At 36.2% G+C, this 19,822-nt stretch overlaps 1 protein-coding gene across 1 annotated transcript; it reads right to left on the reverse strand.

The window, feature by feature from the left end:
* Positions 1-15,056: 15,056 nt before the first annotated feature.
* On the reverse strand, positions 15,057-18,955 carry LOC108373654 (uncharacterized serine-rich protein C215.13-like). Its single transcript, XM_017629579.1, has 3 exons — positions 18,790-18,955; positions 15,727-16,355; positions 15,057-15,602 (listed from the first exon to the last, which is right to left on the reverse strand). Exons 1-3 carry the CDS (start codon positions 18,953-18,955, stop codon positions 15,057-15,059), a joined length of 1,341 nt encoding a protein of 446 aa, XP_017485068.1.
* Positions 18,956-19,822: the final 867 nt, after the last annotated feature.

The following is a 19,822-nucleotide window of genomic DNA, read 5'->3' on the forward strand; positions in this document are numbered from 1 at the left end:
CACTTAATTGTGAATAAAAGCGAAACGCGTCCATCGATTTTCATGATCTATGTCTCATTTTGCTTAAAGGTTATGTGACTTTGCGTGAAAGTAATACGACTTGCCTTTTTTTAAGTTTTGGATTTTTTATGAATTTAAAAAATAAAAAAATTTAATATTTTTTTTTTTTTTCTTCATACATTTAATTTTACCGGCAAAACTGTTGATTATATAGAAAAACGTTATATGAACAGATTAAAGGAATTGTAATTTTTAATTTTTTTAAATTTGTTTGAGCAAAATCGGACTAGTGGTTCTCGAGTTATGTCAAAAAAAAGACCACCAAAGGTGACAATTTCCCCTATATGATAGTTACTAACTTCAAATCGATATATATCGATTCCTAGACGTGACCCAGCGAAAAGCCGGGACACGTATAACTTCTTTTTTACCGATATAACTATCCCCGGTAGTTTGAACCCTTCCCGATCACTGACCCCTACCATTTGTCTCACAGTGTAATGAAACGTAGAATAACATCGATGTCTATAGAGTCAAGGTCAGCACGATTCTGAAAGAAAATATTTTTTCTAAAACCGACTCTCTGCTATGGTGAAATAGTCTAGAAAATAACGCTCAGCACTCACAAGCCATCATCCCAGTGGTTGCGACACCAACTGTTTCCATATTCCATTCGCATGCCATGCCTTCCTATTAGTCTGTGGCGAGTAACAATACCAAGCGGGCCAAATTCACTTTTCCTCCTTAAGTTCGATTGTGGGCAACTCCTAGGGATATCAAAGTGGTCCACAATTCTTACTCCGCTATTTGACGCAACTGTTTCCGCGAGAATTTCCCTAGATCCAAGAGCCATCTTTAAGGCTACGAGTATGCTTTAACATTGCGGAGATCTAATCGCAGCCACTATAAATGATCTTAGAATTCTTAAAAAAAAACTTTTAGAGCAGTAAATTCAGTCTCGAAAACGTTACAAATGTGATGGGGTTCATTAAAAGCTCTTCCGGGTAAATGCTGCTACTGACCTTTTGCTCAATTTTGAGCCATCTGTACAAGGCAGCGCCGAACTTAGGGTTGGAATTTAGATTTCACATTCGATCCCCTTTTGAAAATTCTGGTATAAAACTTGTTTTTGAAGCAGAAGAGCATATTACGTCCAAAAATTTCGGAATGTCCGAAGCTAAGTTTTTAGCAAGTGAGATTTACTTTCAATCTAATTGCTTTCAACTTAACCCGAATCATAACCTATAAATCCAGAGCTTTACTGAGGGACAGAGGGCAATGCTTCTGTCATTAATATGAAATCAGCTCTTTTGAGTGGTTTAATCAAATTTTACCACTAGATGATGACTAAAAAAACGGATGAGTGCAGCCATATCAGCAACGTATAAGGTATGTATTCAAGTTTGGAGTTGCAAAGATTTTTAGATAATCATAAGCGCTCAAAATAACGGAAGTAAATAAGACTGTAACTTTGATGCTGGGACGGACATTGCGGACATAATTTTTATTTTCAATTTACAAAAATTAAGCCTACTTGCCAAACAGCCTTCCCCGCTTGGTCCGACCCAGTCGAAACGGCAATAGACGACACCGACGATGGAAACTCCTAACTGCTTCACCGATCACTGCATGGTTGGGGTACGATAGTGCTATAACAACCAGAAAAAATGTAATGCAATCTACTAACTGTGGTTTCAATTAATTTTCATCTTTTGCACTCAGCAGCTTATTTATTGGACGGTCACATCATTAGATTGCACATCAAAGTTGCGGTTCTACTCCAGCATTTTATGAAGAATAGCGTCGAGACATATATCTCGATAGAATTATAAGGTTCCTGGGCCATAATAATTCAGCACAAGGCTTCCGGTAATGTTCCTCAAGGATCCACATACGGTAATATGCTCAAATAAAAATTAATCAACGAAGCGACAAGCATGTAATCCGCGGATGACCTCCCCAAAGTAGTTGTCGCGAAACGGCTCTGAAGTTTGGACAGATGCGTTTAAGGTGGCTTCATGTAGTCGAGGAAACAAATGTATTTAAAAGCTATGTGAATTTAAGTCCAAATAATAAGTAAACTTCACACAACGCCTTCAAATTTTCTTTGGTCGGACTTTCATCCATCTGAATATTTCATTGCCCACGCGCTCCCCACAAAAGTTGTATCTTCCTGTAACTCCCAAGGATTTTATAGCCTATATCGCAATACATATTATATTTGGAAGTAAGAAAGCAGTTATTTGAAATCTCATATGAACACAAGACGATAGAGGTGGTTTAAGTCAAACATTCATTTGAAAAGTTCCAATCCTTTGGCACACTGCTAATTACCTTTCAAAAGTATATCCAACTAGTATGTCCTCGGTGTAGCGATTAAAAATAACTTCTGTGTCATAAATAGTTAAAAAGTCTGCTTTTGGGCATTTACAAATTTCTGCTCATTACAAAATTTTACGGATAAAACGTGAAAAGTTTTCACTTTTACAAGCCACAAAATTTACTCTGTAAAACACTCAATAAAGTGCAAGAGCTGTGGCCGTGTGCTGTAGCATGCATTGCGTTACATTGCGAAGGATGCCAAACGTGGTGAGCGCGCCTAAAGGCAGACTGCATACATTAATTTGCTTATCAAAACTGTGTGCAACCGAGAGTAGGAACAAACACCTTTGTCTAAGTACTTTTGCATATTGCCGCACCTAAAGCGGCAGCAGACGCTGATGAAGATATCACAGCGACGCTAAGCAATTAATACAGGAAACTGTATGAGCCACCATTTCACCACACACACACACACTCACGCACATTTACAGTTTTTTGGCAGTCTGTGTGTGCTTGATCCACAAATAATCCCGGTGCGCACATTAAACTTGCAACACCCGCATGACGCATGCCTCCAACAACGACCGTCTGCCACACACACACACGTCTGCATGCCCTTCGCGTCCATCGACTGCCACATTTCACTTTCGCACTTTTCCCAGCAACGTGCTGCAAATAACTTTAACTCACATTGAGGCTTAACGTTTTTAGTTTTTGTTGCAGCACTTTGAGCGTGTTTGCACATTTTTTTTTCCCCCTACGGCGCGAGTGTGTGTGGGAGTGCGCCTTTGGACGTGTGTGTTTGTGTTCGACACGTCAGACTCAATTAAATGCCGCCTTATTTATGTTGCGGCACAACTCATGTGGCAGCACACACCGAGGCAGCTGTTGCTGCTGCCACATACATATCAACTCGGTTTACACCCACATGGTTGTTGAAATTTTCACAGAATTTTGAATGTAAAATAAGTGGAAAAGGTTGTCAAAATCTCAAATATTTGTTCATTTTTGACGTGTGCGCAAGGCGTTGGGAGGCGTTTCATTAGAAATTTTGCATGGAAAATCAAAAAACTCAGATGATTTCCTTGGTGAGAAGTAGCTGTGTTTTACAGGATACTATTTTTTCCAATTTTTTTTTTCTAAAAATTCTAAAAAATTTTACAGTTTTCTAAAGACAGTTTCACACGAACCCTTAGAAAACAGAGCAAGCGTAAGTTGCCTTGACTACTTTTATTCTGTTGCTGGACAAATGTGTGCTTAGCGAACGCCGCACAGTGGGGCAAAAAAGGTTGCTGTTGACAAATCAATTTTGGAAGCCCAAAAATGAACCGATTTCAAGTTTCTTCTTTTTAATAAGAGATAATAAAATTCCGCGTCGATCTATCCGTGGCGATTTTTTAAAAAAGCTCTACGTTTTTATTTATTTATGTTGAAAAATGAAGGAAAAAGAATTTTTACGTTTAAATGCTTCCAATTTTTTTTTGTAAAATATTTTGAATCAATTTCAAATGCTTGCAATTATTAAAAAAATATTCATAAACATTTTTCATAGGATAGCATTAATTGAATAAATTTTTTTTATTTGTTATCTATACTAATATATACTGATATATAATTTTGAAAGCCGTTTTTTCTGTTCGAAAAACTCGAGAACAGCTGTACCGATATTTCTGAAATTTTGGGCATCGACTCTAGATCCTCAAGGGATGATAATAGAGGAAAAATAATTTCGATATATCAAGGGGCGTAGCACCGCCCATACAAACTGAAGTTTTCACACAAAATATCTGTGGAAGTATTCATTGTAGAGTGTTGCAACTTAGTATAGAGATATATAATATCAACGCCAAAAAGGGGGCGTGGCACATCTCATACAAACTGAATTTCCCACACCACATACAAATTCTAATGTGAGAGAAATTTAATTATCTCTTGTTAAAAAAAAAGAAACTTGAAATCGGTTTGGGCTCTCAACATTGTTTAGTCCACAGCAAGTTTATTGCCCCACTGTGCGCCGCACAGTGTAAGATTTGGCCCATCCAGATGCTTTTAATTCTGTAATTCAAAAACTATTGAAGATGGATTATTGAAATTTAGCACAAGGCACGGTATAAGATAGCCGAAGCTTTTTACGTATTGGTCAAACTGAAATATTTAGCAAACTACAAAATTGATATTTAGAATTTCCTTATACATAGGAAGCAATTATAAACTGATCATAAATGGGCTTAAAAATTATTTTTTTTTTTAATATAGGAGCGGCAAATATCGATAAAAGCGTCAAGTTGAGGCAAAAAAATTCCGTTTTAAGTTCAATATTTCTTGCTCTATTTACAAAAATGAGATACCATTAGAAAGCAGGGTTCGTATTTGCACACACATGCTCTGCTCACACACACGCCAGAAACACATTCAACTTGTACTCACTGCTCATACACATGTGTGTGCATAAGTAGAAAACAAACTCTGCTCACAGAAAAGTGTGTGCTGTTTGTAATTAAGCACATGCACATGTGTGTGAGCCGATTTTTGTACAAATTTCAGCCCATGCACATGCACATAATATATTTTTAAAAGAATTTGTTTATTAAACGTTATTTTTTGAAAGACAATTCAATAACAAGTGAGGTGTTGTTTGTTTTTTATATGACAGAAAACATATTAAAAAATTATTTTAAGATTTGAGATAGAAATCGAAGTGTATAAGTTTCTCTACGCAAAGCACACACATGTGCGTGTGCTTTATATTAATAAAAATAAAGTACACACATGTGCCCGTGCTTTTTACCAAACAGCACACACATGTGATGTGAGCAAGTTTTTAATTTTTTATATGCACAGCACACGTGTGTGAGCGTAAAATGTTAGGATGTGCTGCGCATGTGTGTGCAAATACGAACCCTGTTAGAAAGGTAATGAATCAAGTTTTCTCTATTCAAAAGCAAGAATACAAAAATTTGTCTCGGTCGAGATCAAATGCAAATGAACTGCTCGAAGAAAATAAAATTCCTAGTAGGCTTGAAAAAAGAAAATTTCATTAAAACTAGCACTTTCCAGCAGCTAAAATTGTGTTGTTTAAAGTCTAAAAGGGGTGATTAAACTTTGATTGCGTTTTCCCACAAAACTTAAATTTGGGGTATTCACAATGGTTTCGTAAGTGTCGTATCGTTGCATGTCGTAAACTTTAAATGCCTAAGAAATATATTAAGGGAAGGGAGTTTGCAAAGTACCAACAAAGTCATATTATGATTTTTTGTAGTGCTAAAAAATAGTTCGTTGACGTTTAAAGTTCTCTAAACATTTATTTAAGCTTTTAAAGTTTACGACATACAACAATACGACACTTACGACACCGTTGTGAATCGCTCAATTTTGAAATACTTCTTTATATTGGGGCGTATTCTTGTTTTCGTACGAATCGAAACGTGCGAAAAGTACTTACATAGGTAGTTGCACGCTGATGAACTTGTAGTGTTTTTATGAAAACTGATAACAGCAAAAACCAAAAATTTAAAGTAGATAGTAGATACTCGGTCAATATTTAGTTAAAAACAAAAAGTGCAAAGAGACAAATAAACAAATGGAACAACTGTGATAACAGCGAAAAGTTTGTAAGTTTCTATACACATACATAACTATGTAGATACGTATGTATGTATGTCCATAAAAGCATCCCTGCAGAAAAAAGTTATCAATTGACAAAAAAACAACCCAGTTGTAGTTAGCTTTTTTGCGGGATTTCAATAAAATATATAATTTGTAGTTAGGTACAGAAAGCTAACTTGACAAGTAATGCAGGAGCAATGAAGGAGATTGTTTTCTTTAAACGCGTTTCTATTTAAATATCCTGCACTTCGCAAATACTTTTTCGAATTGAGGACAAATAAAAGGAAGATCGAAGTTATGCTGATGGAGTTCGAATATGGGACCACTTACAGCAGAATATGAAAACAAATACTAAATTTAATAAAATAAATAAAAAAAAATATAAAAGTAATAATTTTGTTTTTTATATTGATATTTTATGTCCAAAAGTATGTAGTTACAAGTTAGTTACATCAAATTCAGAGGTAACCACCCTTGACTACATCTAATGCAGAGGTAACCACCCTTGACTACTTCGCGGTCATCGCCGTAGAAATATAGTTAGCTTTCGTCAAAGAAAATATACAGATAATCATGCCTATTACGATATCCGATGAGAATGGGATCCCTCGGAAACAGACCTATTCCGTTCCGACAGATACCATTCGCACGAATCTAATCCTTCGCACACGCTTATTCCGACAGTGCGAATCTGATTAGATCCGTGCGGATGGCATCCGTCCGATACCGTAATAGGCATGAAAAAGTGACTTTTAGCACCTTCCTAATCAGCTTAAAGTTTGCTTATAGTTAGATACATTTCCTGCAGGGATATGTTCATACGTAAATGTGTACATTCACACATCATACATACATATGTATAAATATGAAAATGTAAAGTTTGTAAATATTGAACAGACAAGAATGCAAAAAATTTTAATCGTTACAAAAAAAAAATTCCACAGAAATCAGAACGCAAACAGCCAAGCGAAAAGGTAAACAGCACAGGTGATATGAAAGCAAATTACTCGTATGCACATGAAGAAAAACTATGCAAAAGCAATCAGACGAAGTTTTCAATAAAAACGCACTTAACAAAAACCTAGAATTTTTTTCGCTTTTTTTTCTTTCGTATTATTGTAGTTTTGGTTGTTCATTCAACAAATCTGGTAGTTGCTGTTGTTATTATTGTTGCTTTGGTGCTTGCGTTATGCGCGTCAACGCGTGCCAATGCAATGTCAATGAACTGTCAAACAGCATGCGCCGACGACATATTGTTTTATGCAGCCACTTTAGTACATAAATATATATGTACATATGTGCATTAGGGGGGTCCAAAAAAAGGCATGTGCATTGCATTTTTTGGTGGACCCATACGATTTAGTTAATATTAAATCATTGTTGGACCTTCAATTGGGTATTATTAGATATTGGAAGTCTCCTGAAGAGAAACAGAATTTTCCGATCAAAAAATATTGATTTTCAAAATCTATATCATTTCTACGAAAAATTATTATTTTCTATATAAAATACATATAGTGGTCGAAAAAGTTATAGCCGCACCATATTTTGACACGTTTTAACATATTATTATTCAATCTTTTTTTTTGTTATTTAATTTTGTTTTTTTTTTACAAAAATATATTTAATTCTTTAACAAAACCCGTGGAAATTTGTGCAAAATTAAAAAAAATCAACAAACTTTCGTAAAAATGTCGAGCTTCTTTTAATTTGATTTCATAGAAAGCTTCTGTATGCTGTTTTGTAGAGTATTGAATTCTAATAAAATAAAGAACAAAATAAAAAAATTGCCATTGATTTTTTAGACTTTTTTTTCTAGAAGATGTGGTTTTCTATGGAACCAAATGGGACAAAAAAAAATCTAAAAAATCAGCCGTAATTTTTAGTCATTTAGAGCGAACCCTAAATAGGTTTTGATTAAAAAAAACACAACAGGGGTATTTCTTCAGTATAGAACGATCCTAGGTGAAGAGCATTAAAATTCCAACTTTACTTTTTGGACCACCCTAATGTACACGCATGCAAGCAAAAATGTTTGCAAATATCGACATCCGAGTCAACACTATTCTGCTTGCAAATGTGCATACATTTATACAAGTGGTACATATAAACACATGTATGTACATTAGGGTGGTCCAGTTGGAATTTTTATGCTCACCCCCTAGGATTGTTCTATACCGTAAAAATATACCCCTGTTTTTTTTTTTGAAATCAAAAAAGATTTACAGGTCGCTCAAAGCGCCCAAAATTGTCCCTGTATTTTATATGGGGAAAAAACAACTTTTCGTAGAAATGGTATAGAATAGTTAAAAATCAATATTTTTCTACCAGAAAGCTCTGTTTATCTGCAGGAGATTCCCAACCCTTGGCCCTGGCCAAAGCAACAACGCAAAAAATATAGAAAAAGGTTTTTTCTTAACAGCGGTCGTCCCTCGGCAGGCAATGGCAAACCTCCGAGTGTATTTCTGCCATGAAAAACAGCTTCTCATAAAAATACAATCGCCGTTCGGAGTCGGCGTAAAACTGAAGGTCCCTCCGCTTTGTGTGACAACATCAAGGCGCACGCCACAAGTTGGAGGAGAAGCTCGGCCAAACACTAACATATGTGTAAGCGCCAATCTATTATATTATTATTATTATTCCCAATAATAATACGTTGTTTATTTAACCATGTTTTTATCGCAACTATAATTTATAGGTCCGCCAAAAACCCACAAAAAACCCCGAAAAAAGCAATGGGACTACCAATAAAAATTCGTTAATATTAAAAAATGGTTAAATAGCTATTGGGTATTATTATTGAAAGTCTATCGAAGAGAATTAGAGTTTTCCGATCGAAAAATATTGATTTTCAAGAATTCTATACCATTTCTACGAAAAATTGTATTTTTCCCATATAAAATTACATGGTAAACTTTGAGCTTTGAGTGACCTCTAAATATTTTTTAGATTTCTAATTAAAAAAAGGGGTATACTTTTTTCGATAAATAACAACCCAAGGGGGTGAGAGCATTACAATTCCGACTTTAATGTTTTCGGACCACCCTAATGTGCATACAAGCTCACATGAATTCATTCATTTCCCAATGTGACATAAGAAACATGCACAAAAACACACCAGAAAATGCAGCATTGACAATATTTCGCTTGCTGTGATTTTAATTACTTTTACGCATTTCTTAAGTACTTTCAATTCAATTTTCCGTTCATTCGTCCCCTCACGGCACTGTCTGACACCACTTTGATGGAAAATACTTAATGTCGTTCAATAACTTTGACATTAGCTGGCGCAACAAATTAGGGGTGTTGGGGTGTTAGGGTGGTGACTGCATTTACAGGGTGAGTCGGTAGAGGCTGTGGCTAAACTTGATAACCAACTATAATTTCCAGTGAAAGGACTACCAAATGTCTCGGTTGACAACTTCTATGAACGTCGACGACCCAAATAAACCATACAACGACATAAGAGATAAATGTTGAGATCAAACAGGAATTAAACGGCCCCGGAAGTGGCCGCGATGTTATAGTCATGCCTGGCGACAACAATCGGACAGAGACTAACCGAATTCACAGCTGCAAGAGATGTGAGCATGTAGCGAACATCATATCGAAACAGCTGCAAAATGACCGAGAACCGGTTTGAAGCCGTTCTTACACTGGAAATAAAATTTCGTAAAAATGCTATGAAAAACTTTCTTAGTTTTGGTTTTCTACAATGCACTAAACTTCCGTTCATTATATGAACACATTTTTCATAACGAAAAAGGATTTTACGAACCCTTCGTAAATATAACGAAAGGAGTTTCGTAAGGCATTTTTTAAGTACAATTGATGAAAACTTTCGTTTATTTTACAAAACACATGCGTAAATTACCGAACAAATCTCTGTACCAATAATTTTGTATATTGTACGAAGGCATTTTTAATATTTACGTGTGGTTTTAAAATATACGAAATCTACAATTCTGTATTCGTTTTATTTGTTAAATACTTTCGTACATAGTACTAATGCAGATACATGTTTTCTAAATTCGTACAATATACGAATATTTTCGTACAAAATACTAAATTTCCGGCAATTTAATATTTCATCATATTTTTACGTACCGCGTCTCATTGCGAAATTATCTGTTCGCTGCTGTAAGCAGAGCTGGGTAAATTCAATTACATTACAATTACAATTACATTCTTCAGTAATTGTAATAAGGAATCAACTCCTTCAGTTCTCAGCAAAGAAAGCGATTACTTTCTCAATGCCTTGAAGTAATTTCAAATGGAATTGTTTTTTTTTAATTCCATTACAAGGAATTTCATATTGTAATTGGAATAAATTACGTGCTAGTAATGTAATTGTGTAATGCGTAGATTGAGCCTGATTTCGTTTTCTTATTCGGAACCAGAAATTAGGTCCTTGATAAACTCATTGATTTTTTCAATTTTATTTTGATAATAGTCATTGTTTTTTTGATGTTGGTCGGAAACTGGACTCAAACCCACGCCATGCCGAATGGTAGAGCGCACTGTTAACCATTACACCACAGCGGCCTCCAATCGGAATACAAATTAAAAATAATGAATATTTATTTAAATCTAAACTGTATGAATTGCACTCCAGTGTAAAAGAGAACCAACGGCCTTTTTTTCTTTTTTTTTTTTGTAACGAAAATGCACCATAAAATTACGGGCGTATGAATAGCGCATTTATCTCTCAATAGCCGTATTTTACAAATAAAATTTAGCTGTCATATACAGGTTTTTGGATATTCTAAACAAGTTTGCAAATTTTCATTTTTTATTTGCAGATGGAAAGTATACGCCTACCCACAGACTATAAAAGTCATAGCTCAAATGATAACACAACACTTTCATTTTATTTTGATCATTAATGTTAAGCGTTTTCTTTTTCAAAACATTTTGTTAAACAAAAATGCTTAAAATTTGCCATAAGAATAGAATGAAAGTGTTTTGTTATAACTCGCACTATGTTTTTGCAGTGTGGCGCAACAACCGCAGGTTTACGAAAAAAATTTCGTTAAATATGCGAATTATTTTGTACATTTTGCAAAAATTTCGTAAAAAAAAAAATAAAAATAAATAAAACGAAAATCTTTAGTAAATAGTACGAACGCATTCGTAAAGAATACTCAAGATCTGATGTCTCATATTTTCGTAGAATGTACGAAAATGGTTTTGTATAATTAATGAAAACTTTCGTTGCTCAAAATGACGAAAAATTTCGTAAGAGGTACGCAAGTTTTCGTTATACTTACGCAGTATTTATTTTCAGTGTAACGTGATTTCCATCCGAGGAGCCATTATCGACTCGGATCTTTAGCTTGTTGCAGCTAGGGACCGCATGGGTATTGACGCAATGAAGAACCAAGGCAACGAATATTCGACGCCAAGAGCAGCAGTCTGTAAAAACCGACTCTCAATTCTTCTAAAGCAAGCAACTCCTCAACGCTCGAATATAAATGATCAGTGTGATTCGATCTCCCAGCCTGTTCATATCGCTGCATAGCAGCTCAGAAACGAGGCGGAGAAGATAAATACGCAGCATACAAAGCCAACCTGCAGCCAATAGCTAGCGAGCAACAGTGCTACGGCACTAATAGAAGAGGAAAGTGAAGATATATCTTTTCCAAATAAATAAATGAGGGACAGCCGCACGTGGGTGCCGTTGGCAGGCAGTAATGCGGGCGAAAATAAGGCAACAAGCGAATAGTTATACGGCCGGTCTAGTTCCTACTGAGTTGAAGATGTAAATCGTGTAAAGTACCATCAGAATACATCTGAATGGAAACACCGGTGGCGCATTCAATAAAGCAGAACCTAAACCTATATATTAGACGTAATGCTTGTATGCCTCTCCCCACCAAGACTAGGAGATAACAGGCTGAGCTGGCGGCGAAGGGTTGAACACACGATTTGGTATAATACGTACATGCCTGTGGATTGGATTATAAGTGCATTTTGTCTAATCCACAAGAAGGAGGATGCCATTTTGTATGCGCCAATTCTCGCAGGATAAACCTTTTTATGTTAAGTACTCATAAGGCAATACTGTGTGAAAAACTGAAACCCTTCATAAACGAACTGATTTGAATTCTTCAGCGTGATATTGTAAGTCCAAAATTGAGCAAATTTTCTAGTATACTCGGGTCACCGTATTTAGACACAGGTTTTAGAAAACTATACCAATGGGCACACACCCAACTAAGTGTGTATGTTAATATATTAAATGTGGAAATTTTTGTAATTGAAATCAATGCCCGCGAACGTCTTCATAGAAGACCTAATGGTGTCACTGTTAACATTATGCGGAACAGCCAGATAGTATTAATAACCTTGGACTCATATAAAGAGGTCGCAGTTGGAAAAGTGACTGGATAAAGTTGGAAACCGTAGAATGGTGAACTCCATGCACGAGGGCTTTGATGGCTACGAAAGTTCTGATACTCTCACGAAGAAAAAGTAAGGATGACTTTCAAGATTCAGCTAAATGGCATATGTCAAAGAGATTTATAGATCCCGTTCTGCAGGTGTTGTGGCCTAACTAAGGAAGCCTCATATACTATTCGATTACCCACGGATAACAAGTCTATACTTATAAACCTTTGGGAACGAATATGGAACATAGCGCCCAATGACTTCTTGGTAGATTGTCATTGAGCACAACCTTAAGCTCCGTTCAAATTGGAAAGGAATTCTCTACAATGGAAGCTTTTTCCTGGCAACGAAAAGTATTAAAATATTCCCAATAATATGTTTATAATAAATACCTTCATCCTCTTGGTTTAGAGCTGATTTGAACAAAATTTCTGCTTGAGTATTTTTTTTTTAGCCAAAACTAATTTTAAATCAACTTTGACTGACACTTTTGTGAAATGAAACCCTGCTGAAACCCCCTGTATCTACACAAATACCCTGGTACTCTTCCTGTCATTCATACATCCACTACAGACTACTTGTTTGCCCCTTTGCAACACGTCATTGCATTTTTATGGTTGCGAAAATTATATCAAATCCTTAAGTGGCAGCCAAAAATTCTACTGGTTGCTCAATTTACGCTTCGATTTTGCGTTTCTTCCCCTTTTTTGTTGCTTTTGTCTTAATTGGCCATTTCGATTATCCAACGTTTGTGTTGCAACGCGTTTGCAAGTGTCGCGCTGATGTCAAAGCTCGGGGCGCGTATGATGTTTGCAATGTCAATATTGACATTAACGTCATTAGTGCGCAATAGCATTTATTGAAAGAAAGCAATTGACAGTTGTAATTTAGATGCCAATTGGTGGATGATTGAGAAGGATTTTATAGGGTGAGTACAGAAAACTAATTACGCTTGCAGAATCGAAGAGTTACTGGGAGAGTATGTAAGTATATGAATATTTTGAGTTGTGAATTCATTGTTGGAGGTTGAGTCACTATTCGCGAACCAATTATTAAGTGTGCCGTGGCTGCAGTAGAAAATGGCAATCTCTGCGGTAGACCACGTAAGTGGAAAAAATTTTTTACATTCATTAAGCTGAAAGTAGTCAGAAAAGATTTTTTTTTGTATATGGTTCAAGGCAAAAGGCAAGGGTATGAGGCTGGCAAACAGATGGGCTCAAAATTAGCGTAGGTGCGGCAGTATTTGGCACCAAACTTTAACTTACATACGTAGTATAGTAGTCTTATATGCAGAGATTCATGTAATACTATGTGAAAAGCATATTACAGAAATTTCACAAAAGTTTCTTTTTTATCTATTAAAATGAAAGTTGAAGTACAAACAGAGTAGTAGAGTAGAGAAGTTAGGTCGGAGTCATGAAAAGTAGTGCAGGAAATGCAGGACATACATATAAGAAGACTGTGAAGCAAATCCTCCGAGAGCGTCCAGGCCTTAGTAAGCTGCAACACTTACCCTTGTAGCAGGCAGCAGCTGCTGAAAGAGAGCGCAGTTCCAGTTTGCCAAGAAAACTGCTATGTTTTTCAACTCAGCTCCTGATACCAGGTGTTAGCCAATTATTTTGTCGTAATTTTTTTGGTCTCGTCATGGACCTTTGTTCTCTTTACAAAGCCACATAGAGTCAGCATAACCTATGTCTGGTTTAGTAAAAGAATTCAAAACTTTTTTACACAGTCTTCCATTCATCGGAATATTTTTTGTTCTTAATGTAGGTACATATGTCTGACAGCGAACTTTTGTACCATTCGAGAGATCCGAGTTCGATCCTCGGAAACGGATTTTTTTTCTTATTTATGGAATTTTTTTCATTTTTACGTTTTGTTGCTTAAAAAATAAATATTTTTTTATTTTATTTAATGTTTAGAAACTCTATTAATTAATTTTTTTCTTATTTTACTTAGTTTTCTCAAATTTTCAATTTTTGTTGTTTAAAAAAATATTTTTTTTATTTCGTTTAGTTTTTAGAAAACCTATTGCTAAACGACAAATAAAATAGCGCTATCCTCCTCTTTAGCAGATCTTTTAATTAGTCATTCGAAATACAGAAAAGAGCTTTTAAGATAATTGCCGGACTATAAAGACTTTTGTCTTTCGAAAGACTGTAGTGAGTTGAAAGACAGACGCCAGAATTGGCGAGTTAGTGGTTTTGTTTGTCTTTTAGTAATTTCTAAAAATTAAATGAAATAAAAAAATATTTATTTTTTTCGAGCAATAAAACGTAAAAATGAAAAGAAAAAATTTAATAAAAAAAGAAAAAAAAACGTTGCCGAGGATCGAACTCGGATCTCTCGAATGGCATGTCAGTGCTCGGCTCACTCAACCATTCTTGAGGCAGTGCGGCGCAAAACTATATATATTTAAATACTTATTTTTATTTTATTGGTTTCAAACTGAACGAAAAAAGTGAGTGATGCCACCAAAATAGGGCCGCAACTGGGGCCAAACTTAAATTTTTCTCTTCATAATTTTTAACTCTGTGAGCAAAACAATAATTAACTGATTTAAAGATCATTAGTTAAGTGCCCGTTAGAGTTAATTTAATGAACGTTTCTGAGTGCGGCTGTGAGACTGAATTATTGATTTATGTTTTTTTTTGTTCCGTAATCAAACTCGATATTTTTTTCAAACACATGATTTTATTAATATAAAAATACAAAACGAAACCTAAATATCCAAATAATCAAGTTAACTTACGATGCTCAACCAGTGAATTAGTAAGATAATTAAAGAAGTTTCCGCCATCTAGTGGCATTCCTGGTATAGGCTCTATGAAACCGTTTGAAGAAATGACAGCTACTTTGTCATTAGGCGGTAGGCCAGTAGCTGTCGGTAAAGATGCGTAAGTAGACGCCGAGGACACCGGAGTTGTAAGCACTGATGTAGTGTTGGAGTCCGAAGGTGTTATGGTAGCTTTAGCAGACCTTTTCAACATATCTTTTACTAATTTATTTGTTATAGTACGAAAACGATATACCTTAAATCTAAACTTGGGATATTTTCGTAACTTCCTTGGCTTGTCCGTGGTAGTTACAGATAAGTTATCCAGTATTCTAGGCATTAATAATGTGGTTATTATAGAAGGTAAGGAAGATGAAGATAAATTTTCGGGCTGCTTGGTTAGTTCAGGTTGGTTAGTGGATGGATGATCGCAAGTGGAAGCGTCGAAGTATTTGAAATTATTCCAGTTAAGGAAGCAGGAGTTGGTGGAGTCGTATAAAAGGTTAAGCTGCCAAAGTTGTTATTGCAGTAGGCAGTGAAATAAGCGTACTCGAGGTTGCTGACGAAGTTATAAGCCCATTTTCTAAAGAAGTATTTGCGGCTGATGGAAGAGGCTGATTTGCTGAATTTACCTCTAGTGGACTCACTGTAACACCAATCGTAGATACAATAGAACGTCCAGAAGTTAGTAGACCAGTGGATTTAGTTGAGGGCGATGAAAAAGTGTTGGTTGATAAAATCTCGACTGGTTTTGTAGTCGAACAATCACTAGATGAAGGGCTCAAATCTAAACCAGCAAATCGTGGTAGCTTTTTGGCCGTTTCAGAAAGGCTCAGTGGTGCTGGAGTAGACTCGGTTGTTGCCGTGGATGACGGAACAAACTTAGTTGGAAGCGAATTCGTCGTGACAAGCTTTAACAGTTGAGAAGATGAAGGAGAAGCTGCCAGAAGCGAAGAAGAAGGCATTGTTGAAGCCAAATCAGTTGTTACCGATGGAGATAAGCCTGAAGTGAGCACGATTGATGCAGGAACTGTTGTAGAAGGCGCCATGGATGGCACGCTCACTGTGCCAGTATCCGCTGCAGGTGGTTCAGAAGATGTCGAAGATATTTGAAAAGTAGCTTCGACTACTTTTGGCGGCAGAGGAGATGCTTGCGGTACTCGTGAGCCAGAGTGCATTAGCGATTGTTGGTGAACTGGTTTTGGCGCTGCGGAAGATGCCGAACTTCGAGTTATTAAAACTGGCGCCAGTGGAAGTATGTCTAATGGGGAAAGTATAGGAAGAGTTCGAGAAGCAGTTGTTGACTCAAACGGTGCCGCTACTGATGGTAATGGCGAAGGTTCCGTAAATAAAGTAAACGTTTTATGCGTATCTACAGTGAACGGAGATCCAGTAATAATTTGCGAAGATGAGTGTGGAGTAACTGGTCGGAATATCTCACTCGATACAGTTGAAAAGTTCGGAATTGCTAAAGCTGATACCAACGTTGCTGATGAGAGAGTAGGGGTAATTGTCGTAGTTTCTAGTGGCAATGTAGGTCTCATACCAACAGCTGCTGATATAAGGGAGGTGTCGACTGTTACAGACGATGTTATTGATGAGAGTGTTGTGGAGAGAAGCGTAACTTTAGCCTCCTGAGCGAAGCAGCCTTGCAATAAAACTGGAAATAAACATCAAGATACATCTTCGGACAGGTACTTTTTTGTTTAGAAAATTCTAGAACATTCATTTACCGTATGCTATAGTTACTGCCACATTTGCAGCCATTTTTATGGCAATTTTCAATGGAGGCCAAGTGCCTTTATAAATAAAATTTTCGCTACCTTGCTATCTGCTGTGACTTTGGCGTTAATTTGCTTTGGTATTAACTTCTAATCTCTCACTGAACCCCAACTTTTGTCTTGCGCTCGTTCGTTAGATATTAATTTAACTAAACTGCGCTTATTCGCTTCGGTCACTTTTAAATTATTTTTGGTTAGCTGTTTTGGGGGTCACTATCTGAGTATAAAGTTTATGCGTTTTCCTATTCCGATTATAGGTAACAGTTATCGTTATGTATACTCATGGCTCATCTAAATACCAGTCTCCACAATAGTCTCTATCATAGCATGAATGTTAGTACATACTTGTGTGTATTCATATATATCTACATCAGTGATGGAAAGCGCAGGCAGAACTCCATAAACAAGTGCAAAAGTTTTGCGCATGCATATGGAGTTCTGCCAACACTGCCCATGCCTGATCCACATACATTCTTGCCACTGCGTGCTCATTCGAAGTAATTTAATCTCATTGACACATGCTAACACGTTTGTACGTAAAATGACAATAAGTAGATGGTCTTTTTTCCATTAATCGCTATTATCAGCGCCCCGTGTGCATCTTTCGCACGTTAATTGCGGAATGTTTGACTTATTTGTGTGGTCTTAAAAGCGAAAACTGGATATATTGGTTTGGTAACTCAAAAACTGGAAGTACATATTTATATTTTCCTAGATCTGCGGACACGAATTGATAGAAATTCCTATTAAAATTGATAAACAAAGACTACGAGGGTGATAAATGGTTCTTAAATAAAAATATGTAATGTTTAAGTAATTAATTTTTATTTTAAAAAGCTAAAAAATATTATCAAAATTAACAGACATAGCTTTTTCGGTCTTTTTCGACATGAGATATTAATATTTTTATACTTCGCAAAGTAAAATAAAAAAAAATATCCACTTTTCTCTTAAAGTATCCACACACATACGCGATTCTGTCGGTGCGAATCTGTTCCGACAAAAATTACAACAATTCCGACCATAGTTTTAAATGAGGAACACCCCACTCACAGTTCATCTTTTGGTCGTGCCGAAATCGCAGACTGCCGCGTTTTGAGAACGAAAAAGTTCCATAGAAGGATTTTACAATATTAAAACAAAATTAAACGTAAGAAAACAAAACATATTTGATGTAGAAAGTTAAGAATTTTATTTTTGTTAAAAAATACTTTTTGTTTTTCTATAAATTGACAGTTTTTGCTGCGATAAAATCGCACAGATGTGTGCGTACTTGCGTTTTCGAAACAGTAACGTCTGTAGCATCAAAAACGGTGCGGATTCGTTGCGACAGAATCGCAGAGGTGTGTGGATGCTTTTAAAGTCTAATAATAACAAATTAAAAAAATAATAAAAATAATTTTATAAACCAAAAGAAAAAAAATATCGACAACTGGTCAATCTTACCACGACGGTCGGGTCTACGTAACCGGAACGCCCCAAATGTATGTATGTGCGTACATCTGGCCAAGGACTGTTACTCCAGTATCACTCCCCAGACTCTTTGGGGAATTTGTATACAGCTACAACAACAACAACAACAACGTTAACAACAATAACCAAAATTATTGGCATTCCGTACAGAGCGGCTTCGAACATTGCAGACATATTGGCTTATTGCATGCTACACATGTACGTATGTACATATATGCCGTCTTACTGTTCATATGTTGTGTTGAGGTGTTCGTACCCGACGGGACGGTGGCTTTTTAGACCACTTGTATCGGTTGTTACCGTAATAATAATTTGTTTCCGTTAGCTCCGAAAGTGGCCCATTATGAGAACTGCAGCTCGAGCTTTCATGCTCAATCACTTCGTCCCTCATTTCATACGCGTCGCTCTGCCCATCGCTCTCATGGCTCCGATTTAACTAACCTTCCTCTACATATAGCATGTCTTCTTTCTTACCACTTGGTAAATCCGATTCCAATAACATTTGGTTTATGGTTTCCTCGAAACGTGTTTTTCTTGGCGGCGGATCATACTTTTTTCCCGGCATTGTTTTTACGCCAGACGAACTTGGTATAATATCTTCTTCCATTATAAATGAAATAATCTAAAACCAATTTAAATTCTATGTAAATGTTACTCGTATGATAAACGTGGACGTGGGGTCTCACAGACTCCGTCAGAACTTTGCATAGATATAACTTGCCTAATATACACCGAACAACGAAACTTCCTTCAGGGACGGTCGTTTGGAAACTAAATTTGAAGCTAGCAGAATGCTCGGCGGCATGCTAAGAGAGAATAGCGCAATTCTCAGAAATTTAAAAGCACGGAACGTCTGTCAGACCCCTTGTCCACAGTTAAAGGTTAACGTTTGAATTTTTTTCATAAAAGGGTAATTTCCAAACAAAAACGACATTCTTCAACAAAAATAATATAAACGCAAGTTTCAAACTTTCTACATAGAAATTTGAAAGCAAATTCAAAAAATTTTCATCCTCTATGGTAATAAATAAGTTTGGAAACTGTTAGAAAAAAGTTTGTTTAATCTTTCTTCGGCAACAATTTCCCATGCCATTTGAATACTTTTAGCCCAGTCAAGTTAGCTCAAACAAGTAAGAAAGTCTAAGTTCCGGCGGAGCCGCACATAACTACCCGGCGCAAGTATTAAATATATGTTTTTCACCTTTCCGAAAGCTACCGCTACATGGTAAACCGGGGTGTATCCATTTTGAGTTAATTAGCGCCTTAAATTTCGAAATATGGAAGTTTCAAGCATTTCTGAAATATACCGTTATATGAAAAGCGACGTAATTTTAGTACGATTTTAATAATTTTCAACGTTTTGCTTTTATGTGGCAAACACAATAACCGTACTGAGTTTGGTAAAAATTGGTTGAACGGTTACCTAGATACATATATGTGATCATAAGTAGGCCACGCCCATTTTCCAAAATTG

This window comes from Rhagoletis zephyria, unplaced genomic scaffold (genome assembly GCF_001687245.7).
Source record: "Rhagoletis zephyria isolate East Lansing unplaced genomic scaffold, Rhagoletis_zephyria_1.1 Rzeph_scaffold_00083, whole genome shotgun sequence".
In the NCBI taxonomy this organism is placed as follows: domain Eukaryota; kingdom Metazoa; phylum Arthropoda; class Insecta; order Diptera; family Tephritidae; genus Rhagoletis; species Rhagoletis zephyria.

What these genes read in the sequence shown, in the direction of transcription:
- LOC108373654 (XM_017629579.1), bottom strand. Translation starts at nt 18,955, where the DNA reads ATGGAAGAAGATATTATACCAAGTTCGTCTGGCGTAAAAACAATGCCG. An exon ending in CATGCTATATGTAGAGGAAG is followed by an intron (nt 16,356 to 18,789) that starts GTTAGTTAAATC and finishes TTTCCCCATTAG; the next exon opens with ACATACTTCCACTGGCGCCA. An exon ending in TTACAGTGAGTCCACTAGAG is followed by an intron (nt 15,603 to 15,726) that starts GTAAATTCAGCA and finishes CAACTTTGGCAG; the next exon opens with CTTAACCTTTTATACGACTC.